This window comes from Protopterus annectens, chromosome 3.part1, assembly GCF_019279795.1.
Source record: "Protopterus annectens isolate FY-2018-M chromosome 3.part1, PAN1.0, whole genome shotgun sequence".
Classification (NCBI taxonomy): Eukaryota; Metazoa; Chordata; order Ceratodontiformes; family Protopteridae; genus Protopterus; species Protopterus annectens.
Window position 1 is genome coordinate 1,300,351,195 of NC_056732.1, and position 19,874 is coordinate 1,300,371,068.

Here is a 19,874-nt window from a genome sequence, read left to right on the forward strand (position 1 = left end):
TAATTTTTACTGTCCAGGGTAGATATAATAGAAAGTGGAGAACAAACTCTTCCTGGGGGTTGTCAAGCCCTTCACTTGGGAAGTCGGGTCTTGTGTACCTCTGAGTGGTCTGTTATTTCCAGACAATCCCCACCCTGTCAGGCATTACTCGTTACTTAATTTATGGCAGGGTTAAATAACTCATGAGGGGTATACAGAATAGGGGTGATAGGTTAAATGCAATACCATTAATAATAAAATCAAGTCAAAAGGTGCATGATGCTTGACTGCCTTCTCTGTTTAGGAGAAGTCCAATCTTTTGGGTGCTGAAATGATCTGAAAGAAGATAAGCATGAAACTGAGGGGGGCTTGTACAGAGACCTTTCCTGCATGTTTTATCTTTTGCAAGTCCTCTAAGACAGCATCAGAAGTCTGCCCAACGTAGACTTCCCCAGAACAGACGTCCAGAAGAACCTGCTTTGACTCTTCCTTAAACAGAGAACAGTATCAGTCATGCCATCTAAAACAAGCACATCTCATAAATGGCTACACTGGACATATCAGTACAATCAAAATTACAGCCTATGATGCAAAATCTCATTAAGAACAACACCGTGATGGTCTTAGATTTTTTCATCTGAAAATAAAGGGAACAATGTCAGCTTCTCCAGATCCTGGACCACAATGCAGGACTGCAATCAGGGCAGGGGAGAAAGACAACTGAGGGCCAATAAAGTACAAACAGGCAGAAGAAAGTACCTTTTGCATATCATGTTCAAAGCCTTAGATTTATCTAAAAAGCTGCTTTTTTGAGACCTCGGCTAAATAATTACAAACGAGGCTGTCCTTCATTACTTAATCAGAAACTCATTAGACTTCCCCTAAGGGTCTTAAATGGGTGAGAAACAGAAATAGACATCTGAGTGCCTCCAAACCACAAAGACTGCATCCTTATGATTAGGCTGAATGGGAGATGATGCAAGACTCTTGGGCTTTCTCTAAATACTGTTAAAACTTTGAGGGAGAAGAAATAGACATGTTTTACTGATCAGTACATAGAGAACTGCACAAGCATAAACATCTTTACAGGGTTAGGTTATGCAGAATGAGGTTTTAGGTAAGAGATGACTCTCTGTCCTTGTTGATCTCATAAGCATGCGATTTGCACTTCTACAAAATTTTCTGCTCAGTTGGATTTCATATGCCCTTGTGTAAGATCCAACAAAAAAGACAGCTGGCATTGACTTGAGGCCTCATATCTGAACAGTATCGTTTGTGAATACTGAGACTTGGACAACAGGCCCCTGGCATGGCAGAGAAGGCACACAGCTTGGGCAGTCCCTCATCATGAGACCTGGCCTCATACTAGATTAAATTCTCCAAGGCTACAGTTTTATATGCATGCAGTCAAACACCACCACCCACCAAAACACTCAAATCTAAAGAACAGAGTCAGCCACATGCCCACTAAATCAGTGGGGCGTAAAGGCTTCCCCCAACCTTCAACTTTGAGGAAACAAGTTAAAAGAAGAAAAGGAAATAGTTACAATAGCCTGATTTCAGATAAGCACACTTAAGCTAGGAGCTTGAAGGTCCACCCTGTGTGAGATGCACAGCCAGACATTAGCACCAGCACAGAAGAGATGTTGTTCAAATCCTCAGACATACTACCAAACATGTCTCCAAGGGATGTACCAATATTACTAATTTTTACATCAACATCATTTAATGACTGAAGTAAAACTGATCTCTCACTATTCAATGGATGGCATGAGATGGAAAGGAGCAGAAGCCATCTGAACAGTGCACTTGGACAGAGCAGATTTTCAGCAGCGCCTGGCTTCATGCTCATCTCTTTTCATTTCAGCTCAATCTTAGGAACATGCAGCTGAAAATCATACTGACCACTGTAATGGATACCTTTAAAAGTGATCACCCTGCATGCGGCTAAATAGGTTTCAAGCTTTAGTGGTGTCCTTCTCTTGGCAACTGGATTAAAATACTGACATCCTTGACACTCCCTCTCAGTGTGTTCCTCATCAAGGCAGTAAAGACAACATTTCTGTGGGTTCTGGGTGGTGATCATATGACTGCAAAACGCTTAAACATTTAAGACTCTAAATGCAGAACTTTCTCACAACTAAATAGGCTCATGATCTGAGTTATGCAGGCAGCAGAGAAGAACTGGGTATCTTGGAGTTTGACAGTCTATCCTAGATCTGGTGCATGATGTCATGCTGCATATCCCCAAACACATGAGCTATACAACATATGAATCATTGCTGAAAGGCATTCTTACAAGACATCTTGAACATCTTTGCATTGCCCCTTAAACTAATGTCTTAGTAGCAGAAAAAAAAACTTACTCATAAAGGACTAACAATATACTAAGATCAACATGCACATTATTTAACATCATTAATTTCATTAAAAGTACAGTGGCTCACCCTGCATGACAAAGTTTTGTATCTAAGGGGCATACATATCAAACATGGATGCTTTGTAAAACTGTATTAAGCCTGTCTCTGCATGGCTGCCCCTGCGAAATTTACTAGGTTTGCCTGCCAAGCATCCTCTCACCTACTGATGTCAATTAACTCTTCCTGACAGTTTCTCTATAAATGCATCATACTCCTATTATTAACTGTGGTACTATGGGCATCTTATCTAATTACTCACTTATGAAACACAGTCTGCCATATTCTCAAAAGTGTACAGGCCCTATACTTCACAGTCCAATTCAATAAGTTAAATAATGTTTCCTTCTCATCTAGTACCTTAGCAGTCTGTTAAATAAATCATTGTTCAATTTAACATTCTTACTGTATTCATGACATGATGTTCACTTGCAGTCTGACCATATCCTCATGTAAAATACAGCATAAGTCAATCTATTTTTAACTACCACAGCAGTCATCCCCACTTCTGTGTCATAAGATCAAGGAGGTTCATGAAACACCGAATCCACGCTCAAATCCACGCTCAACAGGTGATAACCCAGTGTGCAACCTTTCATGGCAAGCCATGCCATAGCTCTCAACCAATCAGGGACAAATGCCAACAGAATGATGGACAAATCCAGAGAAAATCAGGGACATTTTTTAAATATTAGTACTATTAACTTGAGACACTGACAGAATAAGAGAAGGTGAATTAATTTACAACTTTTGAAGTTATAAAAGTCTACAGCCCTTAATTATTGTCACAATTTATTTTATGTTATTTATTTATTATACATATGTTTACTGGGATAGTCCGACTGGATACATGTCCATTTTCAGCAGAGGCCCAGGGAGAAAAGCTCCAGATAGACAAACTTACATAGATTACACAGAAGTTAGCAAACAATTATAAAAACAAAGTGATTATATACAATGCATTAGTAGTGTTCCCTAGTAGGGACTCACAATTCTCGTGGACAGACAATTAAAAGTAAGAGACATCAGATTGGAAGCAGAGCTTGGTGATGTAGTTACAAGTTATGATAATTGCAAAATATGCTTTTAGTTTATAACTTAATCAGGATTGGTACATGGGCATAGCCAAGTAACTTTGAGATACTGTTTGAGTTTTTTTTTTGAAGAGACTTTTGGAGGATTGTAGGGTTATATAGTTTGGCAACGAATTCCAGGTTTTGCCAATGAAGTTGGCAAACAGGGATTCACCAGCAGAGTTATTAGCTTTGTGGGTTTGGACCAATAGTTTATCGGCTGACCATAGGGATTTTAGGTTGCTATATGGCTTAATAATATTTTTAAGTGCGGGGGTATCCTCAGGGTGGTACAAAATTTTGTGTGCTATTTAAGAGTTGATTGAATTGAATTAAGCTGGGCAGTTCTAGCCACTCTAGTTGTTTAAGGTTCTGGCAGTGGTGGGTTCTATAGGTGGAGCCAGTGGTGAATTTGGCAATATGATTGTAGCTATGGGACAGCTTACCTAGTTCGGATTTGTTGAGGTTTGAGAGTACAGGCAAGGCATATAAAAGAGTAGAGAGTAGGTGTGATCGGGCAATTGCAGTCCTAGCCAGTGGGGTTAAAAAAAAGAAGTTATGTCCTTACCATAACGTTCCATGTAGAGTGTTCATCTCGCCTTTGTTCTTATACACGGGTTCGGAGCCGATCCTCAGCTCCGAGTCGGTTGAATTGCAAAGCTCTGAATCTCAGAGAAGCTCGAGACCAGCCCATATCCCACAATCCTCCCTGCCATTACTCAGATCTAGTTTGCAAACAAACCAGACCAAAGGATCCAACACCTGCGGTGCTAGAAGCATACACTCTCTTCTGCCATTCAGAGACACTCTCTCACCATAGCAATAACTAATGGTCTAAGCATATATCCCATGACACACGGGACCATATACCCCGCAAAGGGTCAAGACACGTCGATCAGACTCTAATCCTACAGGTTCTTCCAAACACATGGGGGGAAAGGGAGGGAATGTAAGAACAAAGGCGAGATGAACACTCTACATGGAACGTTATGGTAAGGACACAACGTCTTTATGTAAGTGTTCAATCTCGCCGTTTGTTCTTACACACGGGTAGTGTCCCTAGCTCCGTGACCCCGAGTGACTCATGGAAGAACGTTCCTAAGCACAGTGGAACCAAATGATGTCCTATCCTTGGAGACCTTGTCCACTCTATAATAAGTGATGAAAGTATGTGGTTTAGACCATGTGGTTGCTGCACAAATAGTGTCCAAAGGCAAGCGAGCCGCATGAGCTAAGGAAGTGGAAACGGATCTGGTAGAATGGGCCTTAGGTTTGGTTGGTAAGGATTGGTTTGATTTAGAGTATACAAATGTTATACAGTCAGCAAGCCATTTGGATAGTATACGTTTAGTAATTGCCATGCCCCTTTTATTGTCTGCAAAAGCGACGAAGAGTTGATCCGTTTTTCTGAAAGCTTTGGTCCTGTCTAAATAAAATCTTAACTGCCTGTGAACATCCAACTTGTGCAACATATACTCCAGTTTGTTAGTATGGTTTTTGAAAAAGGTAGGGAGTTCTATAGACTGGTTAATATTCGTAACTGAACATACTTTTGGAAGGAAAGATGGATTTGTATGCAAAGAGACCATGTCTGGATGGAATATCAGGTAAGGTGGTCTGACCGATAATGCCTGCAGCTCTGAGACTCTACGAGCTGAGGTCACGGCGACGAGAAACAGCGTCTTCCACGACAAGAACTTTAGGAGGCATGACGAAGCAGGTTCAAAAGGTGGCAACATGAGTTGCGACAGCAGCAAATTCAGGCTCCATGGAAAGAAAGGTTTTCTGACAAGCGGTCTAAGATGGAAGGCTCCTTTCAAAAAGGCTTTACAAAGTCTGTGAGACATAATGGCAGAACCTCCCTCACCAATATGGAAGTTTGATATGGCCGCCAACTGTACTCTTAGAGTGGAAGTAGAAGCTCCTTCATGAAAAACGATGGATAAGAATTCTAAAATTTTATGCAGAGGAGCTACCAAGGGATCTAAGATTTGACTAGATGCCCAATATACAAAGCGTTTCCACTTACTCATATAGAGCTTAGTAGTAGAAGCTTTATGAGAAGCAACTAGGATGTGTTGAACTGCCGGAAGGAGTAGATGAGACCTGGCTAGGCAAGGAAGCGGAGCAGCCAAGCTGCTAGTTTGAGGGACTGTAGAGACGGGTGAGGAACTCCCGACGAATGTGTCAGCAGATCTGGCACTGGGTCCGGAATCCACGGTTCCTCTATTTGATGAGCTCGAAGAAAGGGAAACCATATTTGACGAGGCCAGAATGGGGCTATGAGTATTACAGTCCTTTCCAGGCTCCTGGCTTTCTGTAGAAATCTGGGAATCAATCGAGTCGGTGGGAATGCATATAGGAGACCCGGGGGCCAATCGTGTATCAGTGCGTCCCTGGGAATATCCCCCGGAGGGGGTAGAAGGGCAAAGTAGCTTCTGCATTTTGCATTCAATGGGGAAGCAAACAGATCGCAGCAAGGCTGGCCCCATTTGCGGAAGATCTTTTCCGCCGTCTGTGAATTGAGGGACCACTCGTGAGGTAACAGGATGGCTCTGCTCAACCTGTCCGCAATGACATTGGATGACCCCGGGATGTGCGTTGCTATCAGAAAGCGACCCGTGGACTCTGCACATTGCCAAATGGCCTCTCTGCATAACAGGTAAGACCTGGTTCCCCCTTGCTTGTTTATGTACCAGACTACAGACATGCTGTCTGTCTGAACTGCTACTGTTCCTAGAGGTAAGAGGGCTTGGAAGTGTTGCAACGCCAGAAACACCGCCCTAAACTCCAGAACATTTATATGTAGAGTGTACTCCGTGCTGGACCATTCTCTCTTCCTTGAAAAAGGCCCCCCACCCTATCAGGGAAGCGTCCGTGGTTATTGTGGCTGTTGGAATGGGTAGAACGAACGGATGACCCACAGTGAGGTTCTGATCGCGCACCCACCATGAGAGGTCCCGTCTGCAAGATTCTGTTATCCTGATCTCGTGCGCTAGGGGTAGGTGTTGGAACGACCACTGCGCAAAGAGCAGCCATTGAAGAATCCTCATGTGTAACCTTCCCATAGGGACTGCAATTAGTGCGGCTGCCATCAGTCCCAACACTTTTAACACCAGTTTGGCTGGGGCTTTCTTGCTGACTAGAAGAAGTAGGACCTGCTGTTTGAGCGTTGAAGCTCTTACTGGGGGGAGTTTCAGTAGTGTCGATCGTGTATTTAGATCTGCTCCGATGAAGGAAATACACTGTGAGGGCGATAAGCAAGACTTTTCGAAGTTTATGGATATCCCTAAGTGGGAACAAAGGCCGATTGTATAGTCTCTGGCTTGCAATAGTCGACGCTCGGTGGTGGCGTTGAGGAGCCAGTCGTCCAGATAGGGAAACACCCGGAATCCTTGTCGTCTCAAGTGAGCCGCAACTACTGCTCTGCATTTGGTGAATACCCTGGGGGCTGAGGTGAGTCCAAAGGGCAGAGCTCGAAACTGAAAGTGACTGGCCCCCAGCTGGAAGCGCAGGTGATCTCTGGACGGTCTGGCCATTTTGATGTGGTAGTACACGTCTTTGAGATCTATAGAGCACATCCAATCATCCTTCTGTAAGAATGGAAGGATCGATTGAAGCGTGACCATCCGGAACTTTTCCTTCTTCATGAAGTTGTTGAGATGGCTGAGATCTAAGATTGATCTCCAGTCCCCTGTCTTTTTGGAACTAAAAGGAACCTTGAGTAAGTTCCAAATTCTCTTTGGTCCGCCGGGACTGGTTGGATGACTCTATTTTCGAGCAGCTTTGAAATTTCTACAGCTGCTATCTTTCGCAGACGGGGTGGCACGTCTGGAAATCTTCTTTGTAGAGGTGGTGTTGAAATGAAGGGGATTTTGTATCCTCTGGTTATAATGCTTTTTACCCAAGAATCTGAAGTAATGTTTAGCCAGGCCAGTGGGTATAAAGCTAAGCGACCCCCGACTGCCTCCAGAGCAGGACAGCCGGGCCTCCGTTCAGGAGTGCTGGAAAGGCTTCCCAGGGATGGAATCCCCGTCGCCTTGGTTATGCGGACCCCCTCTGCCACCGGGGCGGTGTCTTCCATTTCTACCCCCTCCTCTGCCTCTGGAGGGGGTATCACTCTGTGTTGTCTGGAAAGATCCCTGATTCTTACGGAACCACATTTTTCCGCCTCATTGCCCATTGGGGTACGGTCTAGTAGGAGCAGAAAAACGGACCCCGACAGCAGAAAGGGTCTTTCCCTCTTGCTCGCACCGAGTGAGAGTCTCCTTAACCTTGGGCCCGAAAAGTGTGGCACCATCAAAAGGGGCATTGGCAAAGGAAGACTTGAAGGCTTCCACAAAAGAGCACAGCCGCATCCATGATTGTCTTCGAAGAGCAATCGCTGAAGCTGCAGCTCTACTTGATCCCTCGGCTGCATACGAGATGAGCCTCATGGATGAGTTTACTATGGAGGTGAGGGTGTTAAGTTGTGCTGTTACCTTTTCTGAAACAGCAGCATCTGTGTTACCCTGGAGGGTATCTGTCAGCTCCTTGATGAGATCCCTCTGCAAACGTGTGAAGTGGGTCAGGTAGTTTAGCAAATGCATGGAAAAAGTCGCTGAACTAAAAATGCGCATCCCATATCTGTCCATAGTCCTAGAATCCTTATTAGGAGGATGAACAGATGAGGAAGACTCAGACATCTCCTTTTTCGTGGCTGCCGCCACCCACCATAGCGTCGACAGGGACACCCTTGGTGAGATAAGATTTATCTTGGGGGGCAGTGATGAACTTGTTTGGTTTCCTAGGTACTGGTTCCACTGTGTCAGGTGTCTCCCACGCCCTTCGAGCAATCAAATCCATTAATTTATTGAAGGGCGGGGTCACCCAGGAGGTAGAAGATTGTGCCCCAAAAGCCTTCAGCAGCACCGACTCATCCTCAGAGGGGGCTAGGGACTGCCAATCACCCCTCTGTTTCAAGATCTCCAGGATGTCTGCAAATGACACATCCTCCGAGGGTGATTTGGGGAACCCCTCTGCCTCATCCAAGTCGGTATCAGACATTAGAGATTCCTGTGGGGAATCTATGTGCCTCCTCTTGCACAACCGTTTCCTTGGGACCTCATCAGAGGGGGCTTCTGGTGAGGCCTCCAAGGAACAGGGAGTACCCTCTGGGGGTGGCTGAGGCAATTGGGCTCGACGCTTGGGATGGATCGTGGGAGCAGAAACAGAAAGTGGCCCTTTTGGGGAAGGAGAAGATTCCCCTGATGATGTGGTTGCCTGTGCAGACAATAACTTCCTCATAAGGTCAAAGGACCCTGAACCCCTGGCCGAGGGCTCCCCCGGTTCCGAAGAACACGGAAGCATCCCAGAACCAGGTGCCGTGGGCTCCGACCCCGAGGACGGAGCCAAACCAGTCTGTGCCGAGGCCCCGAGAGGGAGAGTCGGCACCGACAGGTCGGTACGACTCTCGGTCCCGGAACCGAGCAAAGACCGTCGGCTCTGCGACTCCCCTAATGGTTTCGAAGGAGTCAAAGGTGTCGATCGTGCAATGGATGGTTTCAGCACCGAGGGCTCCACTATCATCAGGTCATCTTCTCCCGGCTCCGAGATCTGGATGGATCTCGAAGGAGGACCCGTTGGAGATATGGGGAGGCCGCCTAGTTTCGACACCAACTGGGAGGAAACTGCAATTAACTTGGAAAGGGGCGTGTTCTCCATGAGTTTCTGCATGACACAATCCACACACATGGGTCTGGAAGAACGGGTCGAAGGAGCTGAAGATGGCACCGACCGAAGAATGGACGGTGGTGGCAGTTCCGACACCGGTTCCAAGATCTGGGGCTCAGGAAAAGATAAATGTTCGACGCTCGGCCCCGAGATCTGTGGAACCGGTGAACGAACCCAAGAAGATGAACTCGGAGCCGATGACATGGGCTTCGATATCTTCAACCCCTTCGAGGATTTAGAAGCCTGATCCGACTTGTCCAAAGCCTTTTGAAAGGCCGGCTTCAACAATCCTCTGTCAATAAGCTTCCTGCGTCTATCTGTCATGACCCTCCCGCTAAAGGAATGGCAAATAGAGCAATCCTCTTGGAGATAGAGAGGGCCAAGACAGTAGACACAGGAAGCATGATTGTCAGTAATGGACATTTTCTGCCCACACTGACATATTTTAAAGCCAGATTTGGCTTTTTCTGACATAGTACAGTAATAATGACAATAACTATGATAATAGAAAAAAAATTACTAATCCTATAGCAATATATGTATATGAAATAGGTTATATACAGAAAAAAACTCACAAAAAAAACACACCCAAGAAAAAGGGTTAGGCCACAAGGGTGCCTGAAGAAGAAAAATGTGTGTGTGTGTGTATATATATATATATATATATATATATATATATATATATCACACAGACACAGCACTTCTACAATAACTACTAACTATAAGGAAGTATCAGAAAGAAAAAAATTAGAATTCTTATCTGAAAATATTAACAACTCAAGTTTCTATCTGGTCCGAGCTCCCCTCGATCCGATCTGTTGCAGCAGCAAACTAGATCTGAGTAATGGCAAGGAGGATTGTGGGATATGGGCTGGTCTCGAGCTTCTCTGAGATTCAGAGCTTTGCAATTCGGCCAACTCGGAGCAGAGGAACGGTTCTGAACCCATGTGTAAGAACAAACGGCGAGATTGAACACTCTTACATTGTCTTGTTTCTATACAGTGATCCAAGCTTCTTATTGATAGTCTGTATGGTTTTGTTGACCTGTAGGTCAGATTTGAGATAATTGTCTATGATAACCCCTAGCAGTTTGGTGTGATTATCTGGGGAAATAGTGGTATCACTGTTAGATATGACAGAGAATGAAAGTGTGGTGGATCTACTAGTGGGAGAGAAGAGTAGAAGTTTAGTTTTAATGGGGTTCAGAAGTAGGCATTGGTTGGTGAGCCAGTTCTCGATAGTGTTAAATGTATTTTGGGTTAAGATTTGCAAGTCGGATGGGGAAGTGGCTGAGCAGATGAGAGTGGAATCATCTGCGTATTGAATGCAGGTGGTTTTAGGGATAGTAGTGTGGAGGTTGTTGATAAAAATAGAGACAAGTAGTGGACCTAGTATGGACCTTTGAGGGATACCAAGTGTGAAGAGGTAACTGGCTGGAGAGTTTGCCCTGCCATAATACCGCCTGCTGTCTACCAGTCAGGTAGGACTGGAACCAATGGATAGCAGGCTTGTTGAGGGAAACAAATTTTAGTGAAAGAATGAGAAGTTCATGGCTGACCATGTCAAAGGTTTTTGATAAGTCAAGAAAGAGGGCAGAGGTTAGCCTATTGTCATTCCTGTTTTGGTTTATGGCAGTAGTAAAGGAAAGGAGGGCTAAGGTGGTGCTGTGGTATGGCCTGAAACCATGCTGGGAGTCGGACAGTAAGTTATTCTGTGAAAGGTATTGCATTAGTTGTTTGTGCACACATTTCTCCATTATTATGGCTAGTGGGGAAAGAATGGCAATGGGTCTATAGTTGGATATGTCTGAGGAGCTACCACCTTTATGGAGTGGGATGACGTGAGATATTTTCCAAAGGGAGGGGATAGCATTTTCGGATAAGGTTCTGTTGATGAGGATTGATACGGGACATGCAATGGCATCTGCAGCTACTTGTAGGTACTTTGCAGGGAGGAGGAGGTCAGCAGCGAGGGTGGTAGGTTTTAGTTTTTTTAGAAGTGTTTTGATAAAACTAGTGGATATTGGTTGGAAGCTAAATTCCGGGTGATTATTAGGTAGATTATTCATGTGGTTTAAGTTAGAGGGGGGTAGTTGATTTGCTAGGGATTGGATTGTTTCAATGAAAAAGTTATTAAAGGCGCTAGCTATGGTCTCTGCGGAACTATGGGTGTAGTTAGCCGGGGTTGGGGTGGTGGAGTGACCTGGACAAAGTAGATGATTTAAGCCTGCCCAGAACTTTTGAGGGTTGTTGTGGTGTTTTTGTAGGAGATTTTGGTAGACTTTTATCATTCCTGAGTTGACGATATTTTAGATGGTCAAGTGGGGTTTTGGTTGTTCTCCAGCTGGCCCAGGCTCTGTTTCTAGTTTTGATTTTAGCTTTGGTATCTTTTGTGAGCCATGGTGCTGTATTTGATCTAGTTTTTATTGTACGTGCTTGAGCATGGGAATCAAGGATACTTAGGAATTTAGTGTTAAAGTGATCTATTGCCTCCTCTAATGTTAGATTTTTTTTAGTTTTGACCAGTCAACTGCTTTTAATTCATTTTGGAAAGTTTTTCCTGTTTCTAAATGTTTTATATTTGGGGTGGTGAGGGTTTCCTGCCTTATGTGTTATGATATAGGTTAGACAATGGTCGCTGAGGTCATCAGGGAGAGTACCAGTTGTGTACAGTTGGGGTTGGTTATTAACTAGGATCCAGTCTAGGATACTTCCCTTGTTGGTTTGTTTGTTTATCCTAGTGGGAGAGGTTATGGTCTGTTTAAATCCAGATAGGTTTACATGAGTGTGTGTGTGTGGGGGGGGGGGGGTTGGAGGAGCAGGGGTGCCAGTCAGTGTTAAAATCATCAAGAACTATGGTTTCTTGGGGATAGGTAGTGGATAACCAGTAAAGGAGATCTACTAGGGTATTTAGGTTGCTGCCTGGTGGAATGTATGCACAGTCGATGTTCAAGTGTTTGTTTTGGTTAATCTGTAGCTTGGTTATGAGGAGTTCTGCGTTATTGAATTGGAGAGGTTGAATGGTAGCTCTATTAATGGTTAAGAGTATTATTGCAAAGGATTGCTATCCCACCTCCTTTCCTTGTAGCACGGTCTAACCAATGAATACTGTATCCTGGAGGTAGTATCTCATTGTTAGTAGTACTGGGTTTTAGCCAGGTTTCCATAAGACACACAATATCTGAGGAGTGGGTTGCAAGGAGGGCGTGTAGGTTGGGAATCTTATTGTTAATACTTCTAATATTTAGGTGAAATGCTAGGAGGAAACTACTGGAAGTATTCAAGGGTAGCTTGACTGTGGGGGTTGTGGTAGGGGAGCGGAGGTTATTGGGTGTGGGTGGGCCAGGGTTGGAATGAATGTCTCCATGTGTTATAAGGTTATAGTGACAGGATATTCTGAGATTTAGGAGTTTGTTTATAAGCTTTATATAGTCTTTGTCTTTAGGATTATGTTTTGTGGCTGTACAGGGCTGGTATTTTATAGAGGGTGGTATATTTGGTATGCTGGGGAAAGTAAAGTGTTTGGTGTTATGTGTGAAGTCGTGGGTGTCTGTTTGACCATTTGGGTAGTGAATACCATGGTCAAGTGTTTGTTCGTAGGCAGTGAGATGGTAAAATAGAAACAGTATAGGCATTTGGGTAATTAGTGTTTTTTTTGCTTGTTTGCATTTTGATAGGGGGCAGGCCAAATTTGATGGCTGACTATGCTAACAGGGTGTGGAAGAATGAGAGAGAAGGAAATGGGTTAAGGGGGCAAAGTTGCTCAATGATGTGTGAGGTGCTGACTGGTACTTAGCAGGAGTGGAGTGGCAAGGGAGTGGCAAGTCTGGTTTACATTTAGCACTAGTGGGGGCAGGTGGAATTTGGGGGTAGGTAGGGGAGCAGAGCGGGGCGGGGCTAACACTGACTTTGAGAGTTACCTTGGGCTTTTGGTTTGGTTTGTAGGATTGTATGTAAGCAATGTTTTTGGCTGTACTTTAATTTGTTTTATTCTTTTTAAATTTTACACCAGTTTTCAGGCTAATTTTAATTGGATCCTAGGGGTAAACTAGCAAAAGTAGTCAATAAGGAGGGAACGAAATTACTTTACCAAATTAAAAAGTAAATGCTTGGGAATGGAAAGTACAGTTGTGTACACTTGCCATAAATATAGATGTTCGAGTGTATTCACTGTTGCAGTCATTACATTTGGGTAATCTGCTGGCAGGTTGCCCTCAGTCAGCCTGAATAACAAAGTCTTGGGTCCTGCGTCAGTTGCTGTCTCTTCTTCCATGACGTCAGGTCGTCAGGGGTATAAAACATGCAGCCGACACCATTTTATTCAGTTTTTCTTGCCCCAGATGTCAGGTGCCCCCCAAATGGGGAGCAAAACTATATATATATGTGTATATATATGTGTGTGTGTGTGTGTGTGTGTGTGTGTGTGTGTGTGTGTGTGTGTGTGTGTGTGTATATATATATATATATATATAAATAAACAGTAAAAAAAAAAAATATATATATATATATATATATATATATTTTTTTTTTTTTACTATTTATATATATATATATATATATATATATATGTATATATATATATATATATATATAAATTATAAATGCACTTTTAGAAATATAAACTTTACCTTCATCTAAAAGCAAATACACCACAAAGGCTTTTGTGTATATTGAAGGAAAGGAAAGGTATAGAAAGGGGGATGGCGGGTGGGTAACCTAGACTGCAACAGTGAATACACTCGAACATCTACATTTATGGTAAGTGTACACAACTGTATCATGTTCTTTGTGTTTCACTGTTGCAGTCATTACATTTGGGTAGAATCCCAAAGCTATGGATGGGAGGATGGAGCTAAGCAGCATTAGGAGCGGCTATAAGGCCCTGCAGAACTGCAGTGGCAAAGCCTGCCCTGGATTTGGAGAATAGAGGCAAATGATAATGCTTTTTGAAGGTATGAACTGAGCTCCAAGTAGCAGCTTCTAGAATGTCTTTGGTTGGAACACCTCTGAGAAAAGCTGCTGACGTAGAGGTAGCCCTGGTGGAATGTGATCTGATCCCCTTGGGCACAGGTTTACCATGGTGCAAGTAGCATAAATGAATGCAGTGGCTTATCCACTTAAAAATAGTCTGCTTTGATATAGCCTTCCCCTCTGACCCTGCAGCAAATGCTACCAGTAGTTGCTCAGACTTTCTTAGAGATTTGGTCCTGTTAAGTAGAATCTTAGTTGTCTGTGTACATCTAATGAATGAAGAATACACTCCCCCTTGTTCTGCGGATTTGGGTAAAATGTTGGCAGGTGAATGGTCTGGTTTAGAGCCACACTGGATACCACCTTAGGCATAAAAGAAGGATTGGTCCTGAGGGACACCCTGTCCGGGTAAAATATAATAAAAGGCTCCACTGCCATGAGAGCCTGGAGTTCTGAAACCCTTCTTGCTGAAGTGACTGCCAAGAGAAAGGCTGTTTTCCAAGATAGAAATTTTATATCCACAGTAGCTGCTGGTTCAAAAGGAGGCAGGGTGAGTTTTTCCAGCACAAAATTGAGGTCCCATGCAGGAGTTGGTGATCTTCTGGGGGGGCCTTAAATTTTTGTCCCCTCTAAGAGACTGTTTAAGAAGAGGATGAGAAAAGAGGGGAGGCTCTGTGCTGTAATGAGCCGAGATGGCAGAGGCATGGATTTTTATTGAAGAAAAAGATAGGCCCTTGTCAAGCATCTCAGTCAAATGCTGTAAAATATGAGGAATATTGGGCTTTGCTGTGTCTGTTCCTTGTGCTTGGTTCCAAGCACAGAATCTCTTCCATTTATCAGCATAAGATTTTCTAGTACTAGGCCTTCTGGCTTCCAAAATGACATCCATCACAGATTTACTGAGAGGTGTTGTTTGAATCATTAGTTGATCAGCCATGCTGCAAGATTCAGAGTTTGCAGCTGAGTGTACAGAATTTGGTAGTTCTGCTGAGACAGTAGACGAGGTATTTGAGGCAAGTACCATGGAGTAAGCAGAGACATATTCCTTAGTAGTGGATACCAGTGCTGGTGAGGCCAGTCCGGAGCAACTAGAATCATTTTTGTTTTTTCCTGTCTGACATTTAGTAAGACCTTGGAGAGTAGAGGCAGAGGGGGAAAGGCATAGACTGATTTTTCCAGCTGAAGGATAGGGCATCCACTTTCCATGCTTTTTTGTGATGAGTTCTTGTGCAGAATTTGTCCAACTAATAATTTTGGGGAGAAGCAAATAGATCTATGTCTGGGCTCCCCCATTTCTGTGTTAACATGCTAAAGATTTGTGGATCCAGTTTTCATTTGTGCGGGTCCATAAGATTTCTGCTTAGGTCGTCTGCTAGAGTATTTTGCTTTCCTGGCAGGAACTGAACTTGAAGATGTATTTGATAAGTCAAGGCTGTGTTCCACAAGGCCATGGCTAGTCTGCAAAGGGGGTAGGAATGTGTACCCCCCCTGCTTGTTTATGTACCACATGACTGTGGTGTTATCCATCTTTATCAGTAGTTATCCTGGATGAAGTAAATCCTTGAAGGCTGTCAGAGCATTCTGAACAGCTAGCACCTCTTTCTGGTTGATATGAAGATGCATTTAGTTTGGGCTCCATTTGCCCTGAATGCATCTCCCTGACAGGTGGTCCCCCCCACGCATAGTCTGATGCATCTGAAGTTAGGGTTTGGGTGGCAGGGGGTAGAGTGAATGACAGTCCCTTGTTTTGGTGACATGTCTCTGCCCACCAAAGAAACTCCTGTTGTAGGCAGGGAATGAGAGGAATCATTGTTTCCAGACTGTGACAAGGTTGACTCCATAAACTTTTTAGGTACCAGTGAAGTTTCCTCATATGCAGTCTCGCATATGGAATTAGTAGAATTCAGGATGCCATTAACCCCAAAGCCTGCAGAATTTGTCTTGCAGATAACTGGGTTTTGTTGATATTTGTTTGAAGTATAATGTCAGTTGCCTTTGTTTGTCTGGCATGAGGTAAGCCATCTGGGCAGTTGTATTCAAACTTGCACCCAGGAATGCAATTATTTGAGAGGGTACCAGTTGTGATCTCTTTCATTTATGGCGTACCCTATGCATGCTAGAAGCCTTTTTACAAATGCCAGATGTTGAAGAAGTGTCCTTGTCCTCTGCTTGAATGAGACAGTCAAAACCAACAGCAAGGCACGTTGTGATCTGGGCCTAGGCAAGGAATACAGTACAATTGAAAATCCTTATGAGGTATTTGCTTCCCACAAGTAATGCAATTATTAACTTTTACTGACATCGGTAAGGAGCAAGAAAAAGTTTCCCTAACAGATTTCAGGAGTCGGCCAACCTGCACTTGTGAACTACTTCTGCTTCGGGCACCGCGCGGCAAGAAAGACTGAATAAAATAGCGTCGGCTGCATGTTTTATATCCCTGACAATCTGACGTCATGGAAGGAAGAGACAGCAACCGATGCAGGACCCAAGACTTTGTTATTCAGGCAGACTGAGGGCAACCTGCCAGCAGAAAATGTAATGACTGCAACAGTGAAACACGAAGAACATCACTGTGCGAGTGTAAGGCTGATTCAAAGTAGTATAGCCCAATCTAGTGGCAAATGGCTAGATCGCTTCAATGTTGTTGTGCATACACCATTAATCCTAAACGGTTTACAAAAACTAAATTGAAGTTCACCTATTACAATTGAAAAGCTAGAGGGAGTCAGGTTCTTGCTTCCCAGAGGTTTTACTTAGTTAAGAGAGCCAGCTTTAGTAGAGAAGGTAGAAAATGCTTTATGCAGTGAATCCCAGGTTAGGGGGGGGGTCACTCAGGAAAGAAACCTGTGCAAACTGAAAAATACAGGTAAGTAAGGCAGAATTAGTACAAAGGTTATAAGAATGTGGAGAGCATGCAAGGAATAGAGCTGGAGAGTAAAATTAATTATATTGCATACATTATAATTAAAATTGATTATAGTGCATACAGTATCAGCTCTGTAAAACCACAGACTAACAGCAGTAACATACAGCCTCTAAGTCCAGTGATAACAGCTGTATACTTCAGTGAATACACACAGGATATAATGCACAAAGCAAAGTATGGCTGTTTTAGGACAATAATTCTAGAGCTATGTTATTCAGTATGAACTAACAGTAACATGAACTGCGTTCATTTAGCCATCTATAAAAAAGTCCAGCCTGTAAGTCTTCTATGTACAGTAGCATGCCATAAGAATGCCCTTTTACTAAGTGAAATTCACCACTTTTCTTCCAAAAGTTATCCATTTTAGGAGGGATTAAGAGGGGACAAAGCCAGAATTTGAGTCAAAATCAGGGACAGCTGAGAGGTATGAGCAATGCTAACAAGTAGCATAGCCCTTTGCAGTTTCCTAGTACTTAACAATACTAAACAATACAATTTCCTCAGGTATCCAGTTTGGCGGCAGAATGCTTAGGACCACTACTATTTCATCAATTCAGAGAAACTCATGTAGAAAATGGAAGTAATACATTAAACACAATGCTCACCCCAGAACATTCACAACACTACCAGCAATTAACTTAACATATGAAAGAAACAGAATTTAATTATTGCATACTTACTCTTTTGAGCTTCACAATGGTGCCATAACTTTTAAGTGGTTCTAGCACTTTAGCTTCAAGCCTTTCAACCTAGATACAAAAACACATTAACTACAGTCTGTAAAACCTGGGAAGTGCTACAGTCATTACAATGTAAGATAACATAACGCTTAAAATGCAAAGCAGGTTTGATTTTCAATTAGAAACCTGCATACTTTACACAAAGGGCCATGACTTCAAATTATAAGCAGTTCCACATTACATGCATTTAACTTGGAGAGTTCAATAAACAGCAATTTGTCAAGATATGTTCCCCAAACTTAAGTCCACAACAAATCAATTAAGAAAAGTGGTGTGGAACAGAAAACTCTACACCCTCTACCACCCATTAAACTTTATATTGTGATATGTATCTGTTCTAAGACTGCTACACATCAGGAAAAAGTGCCAGTTTCAGACATGAACTGCTCATGAATCCTGAAGCGAATTCAGCTGGAAAAGTAGCTCAAGTAAACAATGTTTCATGAATGATGGCTCAGCAAACTGTCCTTGATTGTTTCCTCCTCCACTATGATGCACCATACATATAGCTAAAAAAATACAAACATTAAATTAAATTGCTAAATCCTACTTCACCACATTCAAACAAAATGTGAAGGAATAACCCTTTAATACCATCTCTTACACTATTCGGAAACCAGGTTTTAGTTTTTCAAAAGCCAAACCTCTCTAACTATGAAAATACCGGAGCAGTCAAAGGAATAAATACAAAACGTTGATTTCTTTTCAAAATATATGGAAACAAGGCAAGTTCAAAAATATCAGTGCTCTTACACGTTACAATCAAGTATGAATAACTTAAATGGGATGTAAATGAAACTACAATTGTATAAGCAAAAGTACAATAATAGTATCTGTTCTAAGAGATCACTGCTGCAGTAAGCCTGAGCTATTTGAGTCTTGTCCCATTGATCTGCTTTAGCAACTTGAGTCTTGTCCCATTGACCTGCTAGCTTCCAAAGCCCGAGGATGCTTTTTAAGTGGTCTGTCAGAAGCTCAAGGAAAGCTCCAAAATGATCACAGTTAGAGCTCCAATTTAGTAACAGCTTTTTTTGCCAAGGAAAGAAGAGAGAACTCAAAGAATTATGGGAAACAAACCCAACAGAAAATGACATACACAAGGGTCTATACAACCACACACTGGCAACACAAAAGGAAAACAGCTAAAATGAGGAGGATGGAGGGAGAGGCAACTACTGCAACAGCGATCTATTAGAACATCTACTGTTCAAAATTTAGATCACAATTCGGGTCAATTACTATAGCTGGGCAAGAAAAAGGGAGGAGGAAAATCAATTCAAACTCCAGAAGCCCCTAGAGAATGGTGCAGGAATGGCCTGTTTTACACTCTGAAAAGGAGTCCAGTTTGTGGTGTTTTGTAATATTATGTACATAGGACCAAGTTGCAGGCTTGAAAATACTTCCAAGTCCACCTCTTTCTAGAAAGTTACTGAGGAAGCCAAGCTTAGTATGGAGAGTATAACAAAAGACAATTGCATGAGACAACCATCTGGAAATAAGACAATAGCATGAGAATGCCTTCTGAAAACAGTCTGCTTTGACACTGTGTGCCTTTCCTTTTACCTTTATAGGAGACAAAAGAGATTATCAGCTTTCCTAAATAATTGAGTTTTGTGACATCCAAAATGCAAAGAATCTTTTCTCCTTATTTTTTTAAGTTTAGGGAAGAATATAGTGAATTTAATAGTCCATCTTAAGGTAAACTCTAAGACCACTTTAGGCATAAAAGAAGCATTAATTCTCGACTTCCAGGATGTTTGCAAACTGGTCAATAGCTTAATTTCAGCTCTCACAGTGTGAAAAAAGAAAATCAGTAATAAGGGTCAGTAACTCTGCAAGTTTTAGTAGTAAATGCACTACTTGGATGCCAGGAAAGAAGAAACTTAACATAGCTTGAAAGAAAATCAGATAGAAATGATGGAGAAAACCCTGACTGGGAAGAATCCTGCAGCTTTTCATCAAAAAGCAGTTCAAGATCCATCTCTGGTGCAAGCCGTGGCTTCCAGTAGTCTAGAGGAAAAAAATAACTCAAATGTGCTCAGAGCTGACTATAATAA

At 42.8% G+C, this 19,874-nt stretch overlaps 1 protein-coding gene across 7 annotated transcripts in view; it reads right to left on the minus strand.

The window, feature by feature from the left end:
* CIBAR1 (CBY1 interacting BAR domain containing 1) overlaps positions 1–19,874 on the minus strand; it is a 1,541,282-nt gene that overhangs the window by 1,171,648 nt on the left and 349,760 nt on the right. For 6 of the 7 annotated variants that reach the window (XM_044067346.1, XM_044067348.1, XM_044067349.1 and 3 more), the window contains exon 3: positions 17,758–17,826. The exons of the other annotated variant lie outside the window; for it this stretch is intronic. In XM_044067346.1, the coding sequence (XP_043923281.1) occupies positions 17,758–17,826 (69 nt within the window). The remainder of the gene's footprint in view (positions 1–17,757; positions 17,827–19,874) is intronic. 7 annotated transcript variants of the gene reach the window in all.